General features: G+C 41.2%; 2 protein-coding genes across 2 annotated transcripts; both read left to right on the forward strand.

Annotated features, from left to right (window-relative positions):
- Positions 1-13,828: 13,828 nt before the first annotated feature.
- On the forward strand, positions 13,829-15,203 carry LOC100989536 (ret finger protein-like 4A). The gene is made up of 2 exons (XM_034945247.3): positions 13,829-14,114; positions 14,626-15,203. The coding sequence occupies exons 1-2, from the start codon at positions 13,829-13,831 to the stop codon at positions 15,201-15,203; spliced, it is 864 nt and encodes a 287-aa protein (XP_034801138.3).
- A 4,394-nt stretch (positions 15,204-19,597) lies between these two features.
- LOC134729582 (ret finger protein-like 4A) lies at positions 19,598-20,918 on the forward strand. Its single transcript, XM_063599710.1, has 2 exons — positions 19,598-19,883; positions 20,389-20,918. The coding sequence occupies exons 1-2, from the start codon at positions 19,598-19,600 to the stop codon at positions 20,916-20,918; spliced, it is 816 nt and encodes a 271-aa protein (XP_063455780.1).
- Positions 20,919-23,660: the final 2,742 nt, after the last annotated feature.

A 23,660-nucleotide genomic window follows, 5' to 3' on the forward strand; every position in this document is an offset into this window, starting at 1 on the left:
ATAAACATTTCAACATAATCATCTTTACGAAGTTTCAGTGCGCCCATAGCCATAGCTAAGAACTTTTCTGCTAGATACACATAGGTACAAAGGGACAGAAGGGGAAGAGCCATCACTCTGTAAACCATGAACAGAAAGCAATTATATTAATGAGGGGAAAATTACATTGTACTTAAAGTTTGTCATGTTGTTTTCTTTGGGGCTTATGTTTATATTTCTGTTCAATAAATATTTTCAAAATTCAGATTCATTTGCCAATGTTTTCTGTTTTCTGCAAGATTAGTGTAGTATGTGTTATGGAAGTTATGAACGAAATAATAATTTGAATGTGACCCAACACAGTAACTGAATTTCAAATGATAAGGACCTATGAATACAGCAAAATTATATATGTTCATGTATTCAGTTTAACCCAACAACTGAACACTGACATTCATTTCAAGTGCACACTGAGTGTTTGCCACGAATATGTGTGGTCTTAGAGAGATCTCATTAGCTTTAAAATTGAAATACTATACACCCTCTCCCATGACGGCAACAGAGTCAAATTGGAAATCAATAACAGGAAGAAATCCAGAAATTCTCCACATACATGCAAATTAAATAACCACTTCGAAATAAAATGATCAAATATGAAATGACAATGGAAATTACAGCTATCCTGAGTTGAGTGAAAAGCACACATTTCCAAAATTTCTAGATGCGGTTGAAGCTCACTGAGAAACTCCTAATAGGAAGAAAATATCGTAATCAATCACCTTAATTTCTACTTGCACTTACTTCACTAAGAGCAATTCAATTGTCAGCATTTTGATCAAAACCATCTGACAAGTACCTGGGAAGTTCCAGACATTCTCACATCTTCCTGTCTTCTTCTGAGCCCTCCAAACGTTTGCAACCTCTACCCGTTACCCAGTTCCAAAGTCGCTTCCACATTTTCAGTTACCTTAATAGCAGTGCCTCACTCCTGGTACCGATATTCTATATCAGTTCATTCTCACACGGCTCTAAAGAACTACCGGAGACTCAGTAATTTATGAAGAAAAGAGGTTTCATTAATTTATAGTTCTGCAGGTCGCACGGGGAACATCACTGGGTGGCCTCGGGAAACTTAATCATCGAGGAAGGCAGAGGGGAGGCGAGTGCCTTTTTCACATCGTGACAGGAAAGAGAGAAAAAGGAAAGTGCCATACACTTTGAAATCATCAGATCTTGTGAGCACTCACTCACGATCATGGGAACAGCGTGGAGGGAATCCGTCCCCGTGATCCAATCATCTCCCACCTGGTCCCTCCCCCAACACTGAGGATTACAATTCAACATGAGATTTGGCTGGGGACACAGAGCCAAACTGTATCACTTGATATGATCCCACAGAATACTATTAATTTTCATTCAGTCTTTTATTTCTTAACAAATGGTGGTAAAGTATATATAATTGACCATCTTAACCATTTGTAAGTGTAAATGTCAATGGTATTTATGATGTCCATATTATTTTGCCACCATCACTGCCATTCATCTCCAGAAATCTTTTCATCTTCCAAAATTGAAACTGTATACCCATCCTGGCCCTCTTTTAAATTCACCTATTTGTTGTCTCGCCTGAGTGCCTTCTGTATTCTGGATATTAACCCCTTATCGGATGTATGGTTTGCAAATATTTTCTCCCACTGTGTAGATTGCCTCTTCAACTTATTGTTTCCTTTGTTGTGCAGCAGCTTTTACATGTGATGCGATCCCACTTGTCTATGTTTGCTTTTGTTGCCTGTGATTTAGGTGGTTATATCAAAAAAAAGTTTGCCCAGACAAATTTCTTAGATCTTTGCCCCTGTGTTTTCATCTGATAGTTTTACCATTTCAGGTCTTTCATTTAACTCTTTTTTCCATTTTGAGTTGATTCATGCATGCAGTTTGATGTAAAGATACAATTGTATTCTTCTCTGTGTGGATGAGTTCATGGAGCACAATTTATTGAAGGGGCTGTACTTTCCCCATTTTGTATTGTGGATCCTTTGTCAAAAATCAATTTGCCACATGTGCGCGGGTTTATATGGGAGCTTTCTGTCCTGTTTCATTGGTAGAAACAGCTGTTTTTATTTTAGTACCATGTCGTTTTGATTATAATAGTTTTATAATATATTTTAAAATCAAGTAGTGTGATGTCTACAGCTGTGAGATTTTTGTGCATATGATTGTTTTAACTATTTGGGGTCTTTTGTGGCTTCACACAAATTTTAGGACTTTTTTCTCTTTTTCTGTGGAAAATGACAATTGTGATTGGGATTGCATTGAATGTGTGGATCCTTTTGAGTGTATGGACATTTTAACAATATTAATTCTAATCCATGAACATGAGATATCCTTTTATTTGTGTTTTTGTCAATTTTGTTCATTGGTATTTTATACTTTTTATTGTACAGGTCTTTCTCCTTCTTCATTGAATTTACTCTTATGTTTGATTTTCTTATTCTTATTTTAATTGGAATTATTATTATGATATTTGGAGAGAGAGTCTCTCTCTGTTTTCCTGGCTGGAGTGCAGTGCAATGATCTCAGCTCACTGCAGACTCCTGCCGCAGGCCCCCAAGTAGCTGAGATTACAGGTAGCAGTGACCATGCCCAGCTCATTTTTGTCTTTTTGGTAGAGATAGAGTTTCACCATTTTGGCCAGGCTGGTCTCGAATTCCTGACCACAAGTGATCTGCCCACTTTGGCCTCCCAGTATGCTGGGATTACAGGTGTGAGCCAGCATACCTGGCCTGGAATTATTGTTTATTTTCTTTTTTAGATGGTTTATTTACAATTCATAAAAATGCTAAGAATTTTTGTTTGTTGATTCTGTGTCTTGCACCTTCACTGAATTCATTTATCAGTCCTAACAGAATTTGTTGGAGTTTTTAGGGTTTTCTCTATATAAGATGGTGTCATCAGCAGTGACAATTTCACTTGCCTTGAATTAGATTTTAATAACATTTATAAAAACCAAAAAAAAAAGGAAAAACTTCTGTCGAACCTCTGTAGTGAGTTTTCACTTCAGTTATTTTACTTTATGCCCCTCAATTTCTAAGTAGTTCATTTTTAAAATTTGTATTTGGTTATTGATATTTTCTATTTTGTGAGGTGTTACTCTTCTAATTTACTTCAGTTCTTTGCCTGTTGTTTCCTTTAGTTCTTTTGGTGCTCCTTAGACAAGTAATTCAGTCTGTAGAGAGGAAGCCCAAGGGCTTGAGCACATTTATTTCATCTTGTGACTTGTAGACATTCTCTTCTCTTTGTGTGCCTCATTTTTTTTGTTGATAATTGGAAGCTTTCTGTGGCAGACGCAGATCAGATTCTCAAAATTCACAGGTTTTTTATTGTTTTACTTGTGGGCTGTGGTTTTCTGTTTTTGTTTTGTTTTGTTTGGACTTAATGAAAGTATTTTGCAAGAATTCCGTTTTTTCTCCTCTGTGGTCTCAGCTCATCCTGACTGACACTTCTCCTCACAGAACTTGGTGACTAGACGAGCCACGTGAGTGCTTCCTTATATCCTGGGCAAAACACAGAACCTAAGGAATCATGAGGAAAAAAAATTCAGAGCCACGGTTGGGCAATAACATGACCTGCCTGGTTCTGAGCCACCTCATCCATGCCCCGGCTGGACTGACAGTGGGGCCACGTGCAGGGCAGTGGCTCAGGGTAAGACCACACTGTCCGGGTTCACCTCAAATCCGTTTGCCGTACCAACACTGACAACGAGAGAAAGGAAGACAGTTTCCTTTAGAAACTGAGCCAAGCCCTGGGTTGTCAGAAACTCTGAGCTTCTCTTCATTGTTAAAGAAGAAAATGTGGCACATCTACACCATGGAATACTATGCAGCCATGAAAAAGGATGACTTCATGTTTTCTGCAGGGATGTGGATGAAGCTGGAAACCATGATTCTCAGGAAACTATCACAAGATTGGAAAACCAAACATGGCATTTTCTCACTCATAAGTAGGAGTTGAACAATGAGAACACGTGGACACAGGGAGAGGAACATCACACACTGGGACCTGTCGGGGGGCGGGGGGTTAGGGGAGGGATAGCATTAGCGAGAAATACCTAATGTAGGTGATGGGTTGAAGGGTGTAGCAAGCCCACATGGCACATCTATACCTATGTACCAAACCTGCACGTTCTGCACATGTACCCCAGAACTTAAAGTATAAGTAAAAAAAAAAAAAAAGAAAAGTCTGCTTGTACAGTGACCAGGGCCTGGGGATCGGAAGCCACCGACGCCAACCATTTACGTCCGCTTCTGTGACACAACTGCTGGGACGGGGCATGGAGAATACAGCCCTCGCTGACTGGGATGTTGAAGGACAGGTTTTTATTCAAACACAGGAGACCCTCAAAGTACGGAACTGTACATGAGAGCGGGAAAGGAAACTTTACCACTGTCTTAGTAGAAGCCAGCGGAGCTGCTTTCTGTGAAAAGATGCAACTGGAAAAGATGTGCAAAGTATCTAACACCCAAACCAACCCCACCAGTGTGCCAGCAATCCTAAGACGCTCTTCTCTAATTCTGAACGGAAGAACTCCTCTTCCAAGACATGAGCATGAATGCAATTCCAGGCTGTAAGATATTTTGGGAGAATATTAGAGAGGCAAATCAACCCACTGGGCTTGGTGCTTTCCACAACTGAGGCCACCTGGTATTCCCAAAGAGCACATAAATTTTGTTCAAGCTTTACTCAAAGCAGATAAAAATTAAAAGATGTGAGGGATCAGTGCTCCAGGAACCTGGGTCCATAAAATTAGAAGCTGGAGAATAACTGCTCCCAGAAATGTGAGTATATTTTAAAAGGATTTACAGAGAGGAGGAGCCAAGATGGCCGAATAGGAACAGCTCCGGTCTACAGCTCCCAGCGTGAGCGACGCAGAAGAAGGGGGATTTCTGCATTTCCATCTTAGCTACCGGGTTCACCTCCCTAGGGAGTGCCAGACAGTGGGCGCAGGTCAGTGGGTGCGCGCACCGTGCGCGAGCCGAAGCAGGGCGAGGCATTGCCTCACTTAGGAAGCGCAAGGGTTCAGGGAGTTCCCTTTCCGAGTCAAAGAAAGGGTGACGGACGCACCTGGAAAATCGGGTCACTCCCACCCGAATATTGCGCTTTTCGGACCGGCTTAAAAAACGGCGCACCACGAGAGTATACCCCGCACCTGGCTCGGAGGGTCCTACCCCACGGAGTCTCGCTGGTTGCTAGCACAGCAGTCTGAGATCAAACTGCAAGGCGGCAGCGAGGCTGGGGGAGGGGCGCCCGCCATTGCCCAGGCTTGCTGAGGTAAACAAAGCAGCCAGGAAGCTCCAACTGGGCGGAGCCCACCACAGCTCAAGGAGGCCTGCCTGCCTCTGTAGGCTCCACCTCTGGGGGCAGGGCACAGACAAACAAAAAGACAGCAGTAACCTCTGCAGACTTAAATGTCCCTGTCTGACAGCTCTGAAGAGAGCAGTGGTTCTCCCAGCACGCAGCTGGAGATCTGAGAACGGGCAGACTGCCTCCTCAAGTGGGTCCCTGACCCCTGACCCCCGAGCAGCCTAACTGGGAGGCACCCCCCAGCAGGGCAAACTGACACCTCATATGGCAGGGTATTCCAACAGACCTGCAGCTGAGGGTCTTGTCTGTTAGAAGGAAAACTAACAAACAGAAAGGACATCCACACCAAAAACCCATCTGTACATCACCATCATCAAAGACCAAAAGTAGATAAAAACACAAAGATGGGTAAAAAACAGAACAGAAAAACTGGAAACTCTAAAACGCAGAGCGCCTCTCCTCCTCCAAAGGAACGCAGTTCCTCACTAGCAATGGAACAAAGCTGGATGGAGAATGACTTTGACGAGCTGAGAGAAGAAGGCTTCAGACGATCAAATTACTCTGAGCTACGGGAGGACATTCAAACCAAAGGCAAAGAAGTTGAAAACTTTGAAAAAAATTTAGAAGAATGTATAACTAGAATAACCAATACAGAGAAGTGCTTAAAGGAGCTGGTGGAGCTGAAAACCAAGGCTCGAGAACTACGTGAAGAATGCAGAAGCCTCAGGAGCCGATGTGATCAACTGGAAGAAAGGGTATCAGCAATGGAAGATGAAATGAATGAAATGAAGCGAGAAGGGAAGTTTAGAGAAAAAAGAATAAAAAGAAATGAACAAAGCCTCCAAGAAATATGGGACTATGTGAAAAGACCAAATCTACGTCTGATTGGTGTACCTGAAAGTGATGGGGAGAATGGAACCAAGTTGGAAAACACTCTGCAGGATATTATCCAGGAGAACTTCCCCAATCTAGCAAGGCAGGCCAACGTTCAGATTCAGGAAATACAGAGAACGCCACAAAGATACTCCTCGAGAAGAGCAACTCCAAGACACATAATTGTCAGATTCACCAAAGTTGAAATGAAGGAAAAAATGTTAAGGGCAGCCAGAGAGAAAGGTCGGGTTACCCTCAAAGGGAAGCCCATCAGACTAACAGCAGATCTCTCGGCAGAAACCCTACAAGCCAGAAGAGAGTGGGGGCCAATATTCAACATTCTTAAAGAAAAGAATTTTCAACCCAGAATTTCATATCCAGCCAAACTAAGCTTCATAAGTGAAGGAGAAATAAAATACTTTAGAGACAAGCAAATGCTGAGAGATTTTGTTACCACCAGGCCTGCCCTAAAAGAGCTCCTGAAGGAAGCGCTAAACATGGAAAGGAACAACCGGTACCAGCTGCTGCAAAATCATGCCAAAATGTAAAGACCATCGAGACTAGGAAGAAACTGCATCAACTAACGAGCAAAATCACCAGCTAACATCATAATGACAGGATCAAATTCACACATAACAATATTAACTTTAAATGTAAATGGACTAAATGCTCCAATTAAAAGACACAGACTGGCAAATTGGATAAAGAGTCAAGACCCATCAGTGTGCTGTATTCAGGAAACCCATCTCACGTGCAGAGACATACATAGGCTCAAAATAAAAGGATGGAGGAAGATCTACCAAGCAAATGGAAAACAAAAAAAGGAAGGGGTTGCAATCCTAGTCTCTGAGAAAACAGACTTTAAACCAACAAAGATCAAAAGAGACAAAGAAGGCCATTACATAATGGTAAAGGGATCAATTCAACAAGAAGAGCTAACTATCCTAAATATATATGCACCCAATACAGCAGCACCCAGATTCATAAAGGAAGTCCTGAGTGACCTACAAAGAGACTTAGACTCCCACACATTAATAATGGGAGACTTTAACACCCCACTGTCAACATTAGACAGATCAACAAGACAGAAAATCAACAAGGATACCCAGGAATTGAACTCAGCTCTGCACCAAGCGGACCTAATAGACATCTACAGAACTCTCCACACCAAATCAACAGAATATACATTTTTTTCAGCACCACACCACACCTATTCCAAAATTGACCACATACTTGGAAGTAAAGCTCTCCTCAGCAAATGTAAAAGAACAGAGATTATAACAAACTATCTCTCAGACCACAGTGCAATCAAACTAGAACTCAGGATTAAGAATCTCACACAAAACCGCTCAACTACATGGAAACTGAACAACCTGCTCCTGAAAGACTGCTGGATGCATAACGAAATGAAGGCAGAAATAAAGATGTTCTTTGAAATCAACGAGAACAAAGACACAACATACCAGAATCTCTGGGACGCATTCAAAGCAGTGTGTAGAGGGAAATTTATAGCACTAAATGCCCACAAGAGAAAGCAGGAAAGATCCAAAATTGACACCCTAACATCACAATTAATAGAACTAGAAAAGCCAGAGCAAACACATTCAAAAGCTAGCAGAAGGCAAGAAATAACTAAAATCAGAGCAGAACTGAAGGAAATAGAGACACAAAAAGCCCTTCAAAAAATTAATGAATCCAGGAGCTGGTTTTTTGAAAGGATCAACAAAATTGATAGACTGCTAGCAAGACTAATAAAGAAAAAAAGAGAGAAGAATCAAATAGACACAATAAAAAATGATAAAGGGGATATCACCACCGATCCCACAGAAATACAAACTACCATCAGAGAATACTACAAACACCTCTACTCAAATAAACTAGAAAATCTAGAAGAAATAGATAAATTCCTCGACACTTACACTCTCCCAAGACTAAACCAGGAAGAAGTTGAATCTCTGAATAGACCAATAACAGGAGCTGAAATTGTGGCAATAATCAATAGTTTACCAACCAAAAAGAGTCCAGGACCAGATGGATTCACAGCCGAATTCTACCAGAGGTACAAGGAGGAACTGGTAGCATTCCTTCTGAAACGATTCCAATCAATAGAAAAAGAGGGAATCCTCCCTAACTCATTTTATGAGGCCAGCATCATTCTGATACCAAAGCCGTGCAGAGACACAACCAAAAAAGAGAATTTTAGACCAATATCCTTGATGAACTTTGATGCAAAAATCCTCAATAAAATACTGGCAAAACGAATCCAGCAGCACATCAAAAAGCTTATCCACCATGATCAAGTGGGATTCATCCCTGGGATGCAAGGCTGGTTCAACATACGAAAGTCAATAAACGTAATCCAGCATATAAACAGAGCCAAAGACAAAAACCACATGATTATCTCAATAGATGCAGAAAAAGCCTTTGACAAAATTCAACAAGCCTTCATGCTAAAAACTCTCAATAAATTAGGTATCAATGGGACGTATTTCAAAATAAGAAGAGCTATCTATGATAAACCCACAGCCAATATCATACTGAATGGGCAAAAACTGGAAGCATTCCCTTTGAAAACTGGCACAAGACAGGGATGCCCTCTCTCACCACTCCTATTCAACATAGTGTTGGAAGTTCTGGCCAGGGCAATTAGGCAGGAGAAGGAAATAAAGGGTATTCAATTAGGAAAAGAGGAAGTCAAATTGTCCCTGTGTGCAGACGACATGATTGTATATCTAGAAAATCCCATTGTCTCAGCCCAAAATCTCCTTAAGCTGATACGCAACTTCAGCAAAGTCTCAGGATACAAAATCAATGTACAAAAATCACAAGCATTCTTATATACCAACAACAGACAAACAGAGAGCCAAATCATGAGTGAACTCCCATTCACAATTGCTTCAAAGAGAATAAAATACCTAGGAATCCAACTTACGAGGGATGAGAAGGACTTCTTCAAGGAGAACTACAAACCACTGCTCAACAAAATAAAAGAGGATACAAAGAAATGGAAGAACATTCCATGCTCATGGGTAGGAAGAATCAATATCGTGAAAATGGCCATACTGCCCAAGGTAATTTACACATTCAATGCCATCCCCATCAAGCTACCAATGACTTTCTTCACAGAATTGGAAAAAACTACTTTAAAGTTCATATGGAACCAAAAAAGAGCCCGCATCGCCAAGACAATCCTAAGCCAAAAGAACAAAGCTGGAGGCATCACGCTACCTGATTTCAAACTATACTACAAGGCTACAGTAACCAAAACAGCATGGTACTGGTACCAAAACAGAGATATAGATCAATGGAACAGAACAGAGCGCTCAGAAATAATGCCGCATATCTACAACTATCCGATCTTTGACAAACCTGAGAAAAACAAGCAATGGGGAAAGGATTCCCTATTTAATAAATGGTGCTGGGAAAACTGGCTAGCCATATGTACAAAGCTGAAACTGGATTCCCTTCCTTACACCTTATACAAAAATCAATTCAAGATGGATTAAAGACTTAAAGGTTAGACCTAAAACCATAAAAACCCTAGAAGAAAACCTAGGCATGACCATTCAGGACATAGGCATGGGCAAGGACTTCATGTCCAAAACACCAAAAGCAATGGCAACAAAAGACAAAATTGACAAATGGGATCTAATTAAACTAAAGAGCTTCTGCACAGCAAAAGAAACTACCATCAGAGTGAACAGGCAACCTACAAAATGGGAGAAAATTTTCGCAACCTACTCATCTGACAAAGGGCTAATATCCAGAATCTACAATGAACTCAAACAAATTTACAAGAAAAAAACAAACAACCCCATCAAAAAGTGGGCGAAGGACATGTACAGACACTTCTCAAAAGAAGACATTTATGCAGCCAAAAAACACATGAAAAAATGCTCATCATCACTGGCCATCAGAGAAATGCAAATCAAAACCACAATGAGATAGCATCTCACACCAGTTAGAATGGCAATCATTAAAAAGTCAGGAAACAACAGGTGCTGGAGAGGATGTGGAGAAATAAGAACACTTTTACACTGTTGGTGGGACTGTAAACTAGTTCAATCATTGTGGAAGTCAGTGTGGCGATTCCTCAGGGATCTAGAACTAGAAATACCATTTGACCCAGCCATCCCATTACTGGGTATATACCCAAAGGATTATAAATCATGCTGCTATAAAGACACATGCACACGTATGTTTATTGTGGCATTATTCACAATAGCAAAGACTTGGAACCAACCCAAATGTCCAACAATGATGGACTGGATTAAGAAAATGTGGCACATATACACCATGGAATACTATGCAGCCATAAAAAATGATGAGTTCATGTCCTTTATAGGGACATGGATGAAATTGGAAATCATCATTCTCAGTAAACTATCACAAGAACAAAAAACCAAACATCGCATATTCTCACTCATAGGTCGGAATTGAACAATGAGATCACATGGACACAGGAAGGGGAATATCAGACTCTGGGGACTGTGGTGGGGTGGGGGGAGGGGGGAGGGATAGCATTGGGAGATAGACCTAATGCTAGATGAAGAGTTAATGGGTGCAGCCCACCAGCATGGCACATGTATACATATGTAACTAACCTGCACAATGTGCACATGTACCCTAAAATTTAAGTATAATAAAAAAATAAATAAAATAAAAAAAGGATTTATATAAGAAAAGAAACCAATTAGAATTATGCAAGAAGAGATAAGCATTTTCTCCCTGCATGCATATGTGTTGATACGGTATGTGTGTATACATGGACATACATGTGGCAGATTATATTATAGATCCCAATCAATGAAGAAATGCAGTGTGCAAGGATTTCATATAATATATGCACCACAACGTAGAGATTTGTGTTTCTCAATTTGCCTTCACGAGACAAAAGGAGTTGAGAACTGCCTTGGCTTTGAAGAGGAAAGAAGAGAATCTAGCAATCACTAGAGAATGATTACTGTGGAGATGATTGAATTAAAGACTATTAATTTAATGACATTAATGTAATCAAATCCTTTCCCACCTGACCTCCAGTCTCCCACTTTTACGTTCTTATCCATGAACTCTGATCCCCTATAATATATTTAACACATGAGGAACCCAATTGTGAACATTTTTAAAGAGGAAATGAATCTCATTTTACTTGTGTTGTGATGTAAGGGAAATAGAAAGATTGTAACAGTATCTTTTACCTTTCATTTTAGATGCTGCAACTAAAAAGAAAAACCGGAACTTCACTGGCTGACTGATTGTCTGGAAACCGTTTTGGGATTTCTTTTCTAAGCCTCTTAATTAGAATCTTTACATTATAGAGAAAATGTTTTTGAGAGTTGAGTGTGGTCTGTGGAGTGTCCTATTAGTAAAGACTTCTGAGTAGGTTTACCTCACCTCTTTTATTGAAATGTGAAAAGGTGTTACATTTATAATAGAAAACTCTTTGAAAGTCGCACCGTTCATTTTAGAGGAATTTTAAATGTCACCCCAAATTTTAAGATTTTATTTAATTTTAACTAATTTCCAAGTTTTAATCAATAGGCATAATATTCAAGATCTTATCTAAAAAATATTACATGGCAATATTTTGTCCTTGTTAATTAAAAAATAACACTGAAAACACAATCGTCTTCCTTTATGGTAAAAACCTGTCCAATAGTAACCATCTCAATGATGGCAGAATGAAATCAGAATCTGATTGGATTAAAAAGGAGGGAAAGGGTGTGGCTAAGGTGGGTGGAGACACCCTCTCGTATAAAAGCCCCTGTCAGGCAGCTCTCACTCCAGATCTGAGCTGTCTGCAGAAGCAGCTGGAGAGCAGGGGAGAAACTCCAGAAGGAGAGGTGAGTTCAATCTCTTGGAATTCATTTTTACAAAAGGCGTAAGAGAGTCTAGGGGAATGCAATAATGTCTTGATTCCACAAGTGTTGTCTGAGGCCAACTCCATGACAGACGCACTGTATTTCTGGAGGATAATGGCACCTCTGCCCTGGTAACAGTTAGGTAAGTCTCAGATTTTCAATACCAGGGCAAGAGACGTGACAATCTCCATTTGCTTGAATTTCATCAGAATTTGGTAGACTTTCTGAAATGATGGACAGAGGTTCGGTAGCTCCATTATTCAACATCAGGTTTTCCTATGGGTTTAGTATTGTTTTCCTATTCTCCCCTTCCCACAACCCCTGGCAACCATCATTCTTCTCTTATTTTCTGATATTTTTTTTGGTTCAGTTTTTTGTTCCTTTTAATTCAGAAAGAGAAAGGGAAGGAAATGAAAAGCAAAGTTTGTTTACATTACTATTGCTGAAACGATCTGGCCGGATGCTGGGACCTACCTCTTCCAGGATGGGGATTCATTTTTTCTTTAATTGTTTTGAGACAGGGTCTCGCTCTGTCTGCCAGGCTGGAGTGCAGCGGCCATTTTCTGATTCTATGAGATCAGTCAACTCAGATTCCACATAACTGAGATCATACAGTGTTTACTTCCTTCAGCCTCACTTATTTTACTTCCCATCATGCCCTCGGCCTTCATCCACATTGGTGCAATGCCAGAATTGCCTTCTTTTTTATGGTAGAATAATCCAATGTATATACCACCATTTCCTTATCCATTTTTCTCTCACAGACTCTGGGGTTGTTTCCATGGCTCTTGTGAATAACGCTGCAGAGAACCTGAGAGTGCAGATGTCTCTTTGACATGCTGACCTCTTTCTTTCACGTAGAAACACAGAAGTAGGGTTGCTGGAACACAGGCAGTTCTATTCTTAATGTTTTCAGAAAGTTCCCTACAATTTTCTTTTTGCTACGGCCTTGAAAATATTCCTTATATATTTTGGATATTAATCCACTGTCATATATATGGCTGCTTGTTTGTTTTTTTTTAGTTCTGTTTTTTGCTTTTTTTTTTTCTTCCCCCGCCAAGCGTAAGATTCAGTTTTACCTGGTAGGACTTATTTGTACTTTGTGTCTTGTCCTTTTGGTGCGCTATCAGGGTTTTCACCACATCCAGTTTGCACAGTTGGGGAAGTAGAAGGTCTTCAAATGGACTCCAGCACTGTCCAATAGAAACATAAGATAACCCATATATGTCATTGTAAATTCATATTCTGGTAGTCACATAAAATAGTACAAAACAAGCCTAATGAATTTTAACTCAAAATAAAATCATTTAAAATGTGAGCAACTTTAAACGTTCTCAAGGAGATAGTTTACATTCTCTTTTCCCCCTTATGTCTTCAAAAATAAGAGTGTATTTGGCTCACAGCACATCTCCATTCAGATACGTCCCATCCCAGGTCTCAATAGCCATTTGTCACTGGTGGCTACCATATCAAAGAGCTCAGGGGTGTAGACTCCTTTACTATTTCAATTCAAAGTCCTTCGATGAATCATGCCCTTTATTCCAATGAGTATTACAGATATTAGAAGTTCAGGGCCTCGAGTCATTGACATTTGTATTCATGTTGTGTCTTCATCACTAGCAGTAGTGATTTTAAGTATCGTGCCATGACAGCTCCATGCATGTAAAGATAAAAGCCCCACACACTATCAGCTGTTCATTCAGCTCGTGGAAATTCTAATTCCGTGTTCATTTTTTTTTCTATAGACATTTGCCATGGCTGAGCACTTCATACAGGTCATTAGATGTCCTGTGTGCCTAAAAGATCTTGAAGAAGCCGTGCAACTGAAATGTGGATATGCCTGCTGCCTCCAGTGCCTCAATTCACTCCAGAAGGAGCCCGATGGGGAAGGTTTACTGTGCCGTTTCTGCTCTGTGGTCTCTCAGAAGGATGACATCAAGCCCAAGTACAAGCTGAGGGCGCTGGTTTCCATCATCAAGGAACTAGAGCCCAAGCTGAAAAAGGTTCTAACAATGAACCCAAGGATGAGGAAGTTTCAAGGTAAGGAATCTATAGGACCTGCCACAACCCATAAAAGGCACTGGGAAAACGACTTTCAAACATTTCTTCATTAAACATAGGCATTAGCAGGATATGTGGCATCTACAACTTCCATGCTTCACAAACAACAGCAGTTCTCACCTTTGCATAGAGATTTTCATGGAATCTGTGCAAGTTTATAGAATACTTTGGAGCGCAAGCTACTGTCTTCTTTCATGTATCGTGTGTGCTAAATGGAAAACTAATTTTCATCAAATTATCCACTAACTTATTTGGAGAGGCATTTCTAATATGAATAAGGTGGACTTGTTACAATGATCATATTCATGCAATCTATAGATACAATTTAACCTCATCAGGTGGCCAAACAAGTTTCCCCAGGAAATTTTGATTTGGGAAAGAAAGTAGAATAAGAGCAAAAGTGAATAATGCGTTTAAGTGTTTGCAGTCAAAGGGCAGAGGGAGTCTGTAGTGTGTGTCTTTGCTGAACTCCTGGTTCTTCTTTGCACAGTGGATATGACGTTGGATGTGGACACAGCCAACAACTATCTCATCATTTCTGAAGACCTGAGGAGTTTCCGAAGTGGGGATTTGAGCCACAATAGGAAGGAGCAAGCTGAGAGGTTCGACACAGCCCTGTGCGTCCTGGGCACCCCTCCCTTCACTTCCGGCCGCCATTACTGGGAGGTGGACGTGGGCACCAGCCAAGTGTGGGATGTTGGTGTGTGCAAGGAATCTGTGAACCGACAGGGGAAGATTGAGCTTTCTTCAGAACACGGCTTCTTGACTGTGGGTTGCAGAGAAGGAAAGGTCTTTGCTGCCAGCACTGTGCCTATGACTCCTCTCTGGGTGAGTCCCCAGTTGCACAGAGTGGGGATTTTCCTGGATGTAGGTATGAGGTCCATTGCCTTTTACAATGTTAGTGATGGGTGCCATATCTACACATTCATCGAGATTCCTGTTTGCGAGCCATGGCGTCCATTTTTTGCTCATAAACGTGGAAGTCAAGATGATCAGAGCATCCTGAATATCTGTCCTGTGATCAATCCAGCCAGTGCCAGTGCCCCCGTTTCTTCTGGGGGAAAGTAAATAAACATTTCAACATAATAATCTTTAGGAAGTTTCAGTGCGCCCATAGCCATAGCTAAGAACTTTTCTGCTAGATACACATAGGTACAAAGGGACAGAAGGGGAAGAGCCATCACTCTGTAAACCATGAACAGAAAGCAATTATATTAATGAGGGGAAAATTACATTGTACTTAAAGTTTGTCATGTTGTTTTCTTTGGGGCTTATGTTTATATTTCTGTTCAATAAATATTTTGAAAATTCAGATTCATTTGCCAATGTTTTCTGTTTTCTGCAAGATTAGTGTAGTATGTGTTATGGAAGTTATGAACGAAATAATAATTTGAATGTGACCCAACACAGTAACTGAATTTCAAATGATAAGGACCTATGAATACGGCAAAATTATATATGTTCATGTATTCAGTTTAACCCAACAACTGAACACTGACATTCATTTCAAGTGCACACTGAGTGTTTGCCACGAATATGTGTGGTCTTAGAGAGATCTCATTAGCTTTAAAATTGAAATACTATACACCCTCTCCCATGACGGCAACAGAGTCAAATTGGAAATCAATAACAGGAAGAAATCCACAAATTCTCCACATACATGCAAATTAAATAACCACTTCGAAATAAAATGATCAAATATGAAATGACAATGGAAATTACAGCTATCCTGAGTTGAGTGAAAAGCACACATTTACAAAATTTCTAGATGCGGTTGAAGCTCACTGAGAAACTCCTAATAGGAAGAAAATATCGTAATCAATCACCTTAATTTCTACTTGCACTTACTTCACTAAGAGCAATTCAATTGTCAGCATTTTGATCAAAACCATCTGACAAGTATCTGGGAAGTTCCAGACATTCTCACATCTTCCTGTCTTCTTCTGAGCCCTCCAAACGGTTGCAACCTCTACCCGTTACCCAGTTCCAAAGTCGCTTCCACATTTTCAGTTACCTTAATAGCAGTGCCTCACTCCTGGTACCGATATTCTATATCAGTTCATTCTCACACTGCTCTAAAGAACTACCGGAGACTGGGTCATTTATGAAGAAAAGAGGTTTCATTAATTTATAGTTCTGCAGGTCGCACGGGGAACATCACTGGGTGGCCTCGGGAAACTTAACAATCATGGAGGAAGGCAGAGGGGAAGCGAGTGCCTTTTTCACATCGTGACAGGAAAGAGAGAAAAAGGAAAGTGCCATACACTTTGAAATCATCAGATCTTGTGAGCACTCACTCACGATCATGGGAACAGCGTGGAGGGAATCCGTCCCCGTGATCCAATCATCTCCCACCTGGTCCCTCCCCCAACACTGAGGATTACAATTCAACATGAGATTTGGCTGGGGACACAGAGCCAAACCGTATCACTTGATATGATCCCACAGAATACTATTAATTTTCATTCAGTCTTTTATTTCTTAACAAATGGTGGTAAAGTATATATAATTGACCATCTTAACCATTTTTAAGTGTAAAATTCAATGGTATTTATTATGTCTATGTTATTTTGCCACCATCACTGCCATTCATCTCCAGAAATCTTTTCATCTTCCAAAATTGAAACTGTATACCCATCCTAGCCCTCTTTTAAATTCACCTATTTGTTGTCTCGCCTGAGTGGTTTATGTATTCTGGATGTTAACCCCTTATCGGATGTATGGTTTGCAAATATTTTCTCCCACTGTGTAGATTGTCTCTTCAACTTATTGTTTCCTTTGTTGTGCAGCAGCTTTTACATGTGATGCGATCCCATTTGTCTATGTTTGCTTTTGTTGCCTGTGATTTAGGTGGTTATATCAAAAAAAAAGTTTGCCCAGACAAATTTCTTAGATCTTTCCCCCTGTGTTTTGATCTGATAGTTTTACCATTTCAGGTCTTTCATTTACAATCACCATTTTAATTCCACTCTCTAATTTTATGACTTCAGTGTTTTTAGGTTCCTAGTAAGTTAGATCATTCGGTATTTATCGCTTTCTATATGACTTATTCCACTTAGCAAAATGCCCTCAAGTTTCATCCATTTTTTTAGGGTGTACGATATTTCATTATATATATAGCACAATTTCTTGATCTATTCTTCTGCTAACATTATCGAGTAAAAGGGATTCGCTGTCCAATGCTCTAGGAGTGAATAGGATGACATGGGGATGTTTGAGAAAAGAAAAGCATTGCATTGAAATTAAAACCCTAGGGAGACAGGAGTCCAGCTCTAATCTGTTGTCTCATACTGGCTTCATGTCAGCACTTATTAGAAAAGGTTCAGAGGGCCTGGCATGGTGGCTCATGCCTAAAATCCCAGCAATTTGGGAGGCAGATGCAGGTGGATCACTTGAGCTCAGGAGTAGGAGACCAGCCTGGGGAACGTAGTGAGACCCCCCCCGCCGCCTCCAAAACCACAAAAATGAGCTGCGCATGGTGGTGCAGGCCTGTAGCTCCAGCTACTCGGGGAGGCTGAGGCAGGAGGACCATCTGAGCCCGGGAGTTTCAGGCTGCAGTGAGCCGAGATCGAACCACTGCACTCCAGCCTGGGTGATTAAAAAAAAAAAGGTTCAGGGGATGGATTCTGAGATCAGTAAGTAATTGATGGAAGGAAAAGGGAGGTCTGGAAAGTCCATGGGCATGGGCAGTTATCTTTTCTTGCTTTCTTGTGGGTCGACTGTGCAAATTCAAAGGGTGTTAATGTACAACATGCAGTGGAAATTCGGGCTGTGACCTCAGCAAGCTTGTTCTGCACAGACTCCAGCTGGCCATATTGGCTCTAGCCAATTTCAGCCAGTTCTTTTGTTTCCTGAACAGAGGGAGTTTCAGTGTTTCAGCAAAGTTGTTTCTTTTCTTTGTTTTCTTTTTCTTTTTTTTGGGAGACAGGGTCTTGCTGTTGCCTGGGCTGGATGCAGTGGTGCGATCTTGGCTCACTGCAGCCTCTATCTCCTGGGCTCACGTGATCCTCCCGTATCAGCCTCCCAAGTAGCTGGGACCACAGGTATGGGCCACCACACCCGGCTAATTTTTAAAATTATTTGTAGACACGGGTCTCACGATGTTGCGCTGGCTGGTCTCGAACTCCTGGGCCCAAACGATCCTCCTTTCTCAGCCTCAGAAAGTGCTGGAATTTACAAGTGTGAGCCACCGCGACCAGCCAAGTTTTTTCCCTTCTTACCTGCCATGCTGTACACTCAAAAATTTGTTGGTTACTGGTTTAACTCTTTTATTTTTATTTATTTATTGTTTTAGACGAAGTCTCGCTCTGTCACCAGGCTGGGGTGCAGTGGCATGATCTCGCCTTTGCCCATTTCATAATCAGAATGTTAGTTTTAGGGTTTTTTTTTCTATTGCGTTATGAGTTCTTTATATATTTTGGATATTAACCTAATATCAGATATATAATTTGCAAACATTTTTTTCCATTCTGTAGGCTTTCTTTTCATCGTCTCCCTTGTTTCCTTCACTATGCAGAATATTTTTTGTTTGACATAGTCCAACTTATTTATTTTTGTTTTTTTGTGTAATATAATGCTGTAAGTTTCATGCCACATCCAGGTGGAACAAATACTATGCTATGGGAGTTTTTGAGAAAAGAAAAGCTTTATGTTAAAATTCAACTCCCAGGGAGACAGGAGTCCAGCTCTAATCTGTCGTCTCATACTGGCTTCAAATCACCATTTATTAGAAAAGGTTCAGAGGACCTGGCATGGTGGCACCTGCCTGAAATCCCAGCACTTTGGGCGGCTGAGGCAGGTGGATCATTTGAGGTCAGTAGTAGGAGATCAGCCTGGGCAACGTAGTGAGACCTCATCTCTCCAAAACACAAAAATTGGCCAGGCTTATTGTGGAGGTTGAGGGTCTCCAGTGCTGTCCAAAATAAACATAATGTGATCAACATATGTAAGGATAAATTTATTGTCTAATAGCCACATAAATCAAGCAAAATGAAATAAGCCTAAGTAAGTTTAACAAAATATAAGCATTTCACATGTAATACATTTTTAAGATTCTCTAACAGATAGTTTACATTTCCCTTAGGTCTTCAAAATTTAGTGTATATTTTATACTCACAACACATCTTCATTTAGATAAGCCCCATTTCAGGTGCTCAGTAGCCACATGTGGCTGGTGGCTACCATATTGGATAGCTCAGCTGTAGACCCTTTTGCCACTCAACTCAAAGCCTCATACCAAGCCATGGCCTTCATTCTAGCCAGTATTTCCAATATTGGAAGGTCAGGGCCCTGATCATTTATATTTGTACTTATATTGTATCTTCATTTCCTAGTACCAGTGCTTTACAAAGAGTAGGCGATGATGTCTTCATGCAGGTAAAGATGAAAGTGTCCCAAGAACTATCAGCCATTCCACTCACATAAAAGCTAATACCATGCCTATTTACTCCCAGACAGTGGCCATGGCTGAACACTTTAAACAAGCAAGCAGTTGTCCTATCTGCCTGGATTATCTTGAAAACCCCATGCACCTGAAATGTGGATACGTCTGTTGCCTCCGATGCATGAACTCACTGCGAAAGGGGCCCGATGGGAAGGGGGTGCTGTGCCCTTTCTGCCCTGTGGTCTCTCAGAAAAATGACATCAGGCCCGCTGCCCAGCTGGGGGCGCTGGTGCCCAAGATCAAGGAACTAGAGCCCAAGGTGAGAGCTGTTCTGCAGATGAATCCAAGGATGAGAAAGTTCCAAGGTAAGGAATCTGTACTACCTGCTCCAAGCCCATAAAGGGCCTTGGAAAAAGCAGCTTTTAAATGTCTTTCCGTTCAATACGGGCATTAGCTGAAGTCTGCAACCTAAAAGATTTGTGATCCCAAACATCAGCTGTTATCAGCGCACAGTATAGGTTTTCACAGGATCTGTACCAATTTATAATTATGACAGCAAACTATCATCTCCTCCTTCATCCATCCTATGCACTAAGAGGGAGAAAAACCTTTAATCAAAATATTGAATAACTTAAACAAGAATTTTTACTATGAGAAAGGTGGGCTTGTTGCAATTATATTCATACATTCTATACATAAAATTTGACTTAATCGGGGGGCCAGGGAAATTCCTAAAGAAAGTTCGGATCTGAGAATGAACGTGGAATAAGAGAAGTGACAATGAATAAAATATTTGGGTCTGTGCAGTAGAAAGGCAGAGGGAGTCTGTAGTGTGTGTCTTTGCTGAACTACCGGTTCTTCTTTGCACAGTGGATATGACCTTGGATGTGGACACAGCCAACAACTATCTCATCATTTCTGAAGACCTGAGGCGTGTCCGATGTGGGAATTTCAGACAGAATAGGAAGGAGCAAGCTGAGAGGTTCGACTCCGCACTGTGCGTCCTGGGCACCCCTCGCTTCACTTCCGGCCGCCATTACTGGGAAGTGGACGTGAGCACCAGCAAAGTATGGGATGTGGGCGTGTGCAAGGAATCTGTGAACCGACAGGGGAACGTTGTACTCTCTTCAGAACTCGGCTTCTGGACTGTGGGTTTGAGAGAAGGACAGATCTACTTTGCCAGCACTAAGCCTGTGACGGGTCTCTGGGTGAGCCCGGGTCTACACCGAGTGGGGATTTACCTGGATATAAAAATGAGGGCCATTTCCTTCTATAATGTCAGTGATAGGTCACATATCTTCACATTCACGAAAATTTCTGCTACTGAGCCACTGCGTCCATGTTTTGCTCATGCAGATACAAGTCGTGATGATCACGGATACTTGAGTGTGTGTGTGTAATTAATAATGGCATTGCCAGTTCCCCAATTTATCCTGGGCAAGGCAACTATACACTTGAACACAGAAAACATCCACAGTAAGTGGCTGTGTGCTCGTGACCAAAGGCGAGAACTTCTCCGCTTGGTCCACTTATGGTTCAAAGTTATGGAAGAAGAATGTGGGTCTTTCAAGGAATTCTGAGCTCTACTTGTATTGCTGATGAAAAATTGCATATGAAATATAAAGTAGTGTCATTTTTTGGTAACTCATGCTTATGTTTCTTTTACAATAAACGTTTAACATTTTCAGATGAATTTGCAAATGTTTTTCTTTTGCTTTGCTGTAAGACCAAGTAAATGTGTCATGGAGGTTATAAACTATAATAATATAAATTGACCCCCAAAATTAATTCACTTTCTAAATGACAAGGAAACACTGCCTGTTAAACTGATAAAAGTATGTGCCTGTATGTGTTCAGTTTTACCCAACAACTGGAAAACACACATTCATCTCCAGTATACATTGAACATTCGCTAGCATAGACAGATGTGGCCATAAGACAAATCACATTGACATGAAAATTGAAATAATATACACGCTGTTCTCAAATGCCAACAGAATTAAATTATAAATCAGTAACAAGAAGAAATCTGTAAAATCTCCACATACATGAAAATTAAACAACCACTTTAAAATAAAACACAAATCAAAGGTGAACTTATAAAGGAAATTATAAAATACCTTACGCTGAGTGAAAGTAAATGCACAATATCACAAAATGTGCAGATGTAGTTGAGGTTTAGAGGGAAATTTATAGAAATAGACACTTATAGAATCAAGGAAAATACCCTCATCCATGATCTAGCTTCCTTTTTTTTTTGAGACAGAGTCTTGCTCTGTCGCCCAGGCTGGAGTGCAGTGGCGCGATCTCGGCTCACTGCAAGCTCCGCCTCCCGGGTTCACGCCATTGTCCTGCCTCAGCCTCCCAAGCAGCTGGGACCACAGGTGCCCGCCACTACGTCTGGTTAATTTTGTGTATTTTTGTTTTTTTTTTTTGGAAGAGACAGGGTTTCAGCATGTTAGCCAGGATGGTCTCGATCTCCTGACCTCGTGATCCGCCCGCCTCAGCCTCCCAAAGTGCTGGGATTACAGGAGCAAGCCACCGTGCCCGGCTGGTCTAGCTTCCATTTTTAAGTGAGCAAATGCAGTGGCAAATTAGGTAAAAAACAAAACAAAACAAAGACTACAGTAGTAGTCAATGAAATAGAAAATGGATAAATGTTAAATAAAATTTTAAAAATTCAAGACACGTTTTTTCAGGATCAAAGTAGTAAATCTTCAGCTAGAGTGAAGGAGGGAGGAAGGGATGAATTAAAACAATGAGTAAGCAAGAGAAAAGGAAGACAGGGCAAAATCAAGAGAGGCAGAGAAAGAAGAGACAGAGCCCATCGTGATGGCTCAAGCCTGTAATCCCAGCACTTCGGGAGGCCGAGAAGGGAGGGTTGCTTGGACTCAGGAGTTTGAGACCAGCCTGGGCAACACAGCAAAACCCCATCTCTACAAAAATAATAATAATAAAATTAGCTGGGTGTGTTGGTTTGCACCTGTGGTTTCAGCCACTTAGGAGGCTGAGGTGGGAGGATTGCTTGAGCCTCAGGAAGTTGAGGCTGCAGGGAGCCATGAGCCATGATCATGCCACTGCACTCCAGCCTGGGCTACAGAGTGAGACCCTATCTTCAAAAACAGAAAAGAAAATGTAACATATATACACAATGGAATAGTATTATCCATAGAAAAGAAGAAAGTTCTGTCATTTGCATCTACAGAAATGAACGTGGAATACACTATGCTTAGTGAAACATACAGCCACAGAAAGAGAGATATCACGTGATCTCATTCACTTGGAGAATTTTAAAAAGTGATCTCACAGAACTAGAGAGCAAGACCGGATGCAGTGGCTGACACCTGTAATCCCAGCACTTTGGGAGGCCGAGGCGGGCGGGTCACCTGAGGTCAGTTCAAGACCAGCCCGGCCAACATGGTGAAACCCCGTCTCTACTAAAAATACAAGAACTAGCCAGGCATGGTGGTACACGCCTGTAATCCCAGCTACTCGGGAGGCTGACGCAAGAGAATCGCTTGAACCCGGGAGGTGGAGGTTGCAGTGAGCTGAGATTGCACCATTGCACTCCAGCCTGGGGGACAGAGTGAAATTCCGTCTCAAAAAAAGAAGGAAAAAAAAGAACTAGAGAGCAAAATGGGGTTACCAGGGGCCGAGGCTGGGGCTGGGGCTGGGGCAGTGAGGTGGGAGGGTTAGGGAATGGTTGGCCAAGATACACACAATTTCAGCTAGACAGGAGAAATAAATACAACATGGCAACAATAGTTAATAATAATATTCTTTTTTTTTTTTTTCTTTTTTTTTTTTTTTTGAGACAGAGTCTCGCTCAGTCGCCCAGGGTGGAGTGCAGTGGCGCGATCTCGGCTCACTGCAAGCTCCGCCTCCTGGGTTCACGCCATTCTCCTGCCTCAGCCTCCCAAGTAGCTGGGACTACAGGCGCCTGCCACCACGCCCGGCTACACGGTGAAACCCCGTCTCTACTAAAAATAATAATATTCTTGAAAAATGCTAAGGGAGGCAATTTTCAGTGTTTTCATAAAAAACATGACAACTTTTCGAGGAAATGCATATATTACCTAACTAGATTTACCCGTTTGGTAACGCATCTACATTGCAAAACACCATGATGTACACAATAATTA

This window comes from Pan paniscus, chromosome 20 (assembly GCF_029289425.2).
Source record: "Pan paniscus chromosome 20, NHGRI_mPanPan1-v2.0_pri, whole genome shotgun sequence".
NCBI lineage: Eukaryota > Metazoa > Chordata > Mammalia > Primates > Hominidae > Pan > Pan paniscus.

Bases quoted from the DNA above. Each gene is read 5' to 3' on its own strand.
- LOC134729582 (XM_063599710.1), top strand. From the start codon at position 19,598: ATGGCTGAACACTTTAAACAAGCAAGCAGTTGTCCTATCTGCCTGGAT. The intron at 19,884-20,388 runs GTAAGGAATCTG...TTCTTTGCACAG, and splicing joins AAGGATGAGAAAGTTCCAAG to TGGATATGACCTTGGATGTG.
- LOC100989536 (XM_034945247.3), top strand. From the start codon at position 13,829: ATGGCTGAGCACTTCATACAGGTCATTAGATGTCCTGTGTGCCTAAAA. The intron at 14,115-14,625 runs GTAAGGAATCTA...TTCTTTGCACAG, and splicing joins AAGGATGAGGAAGTTTCAAG to TGGATATGACGTTGGATGTG.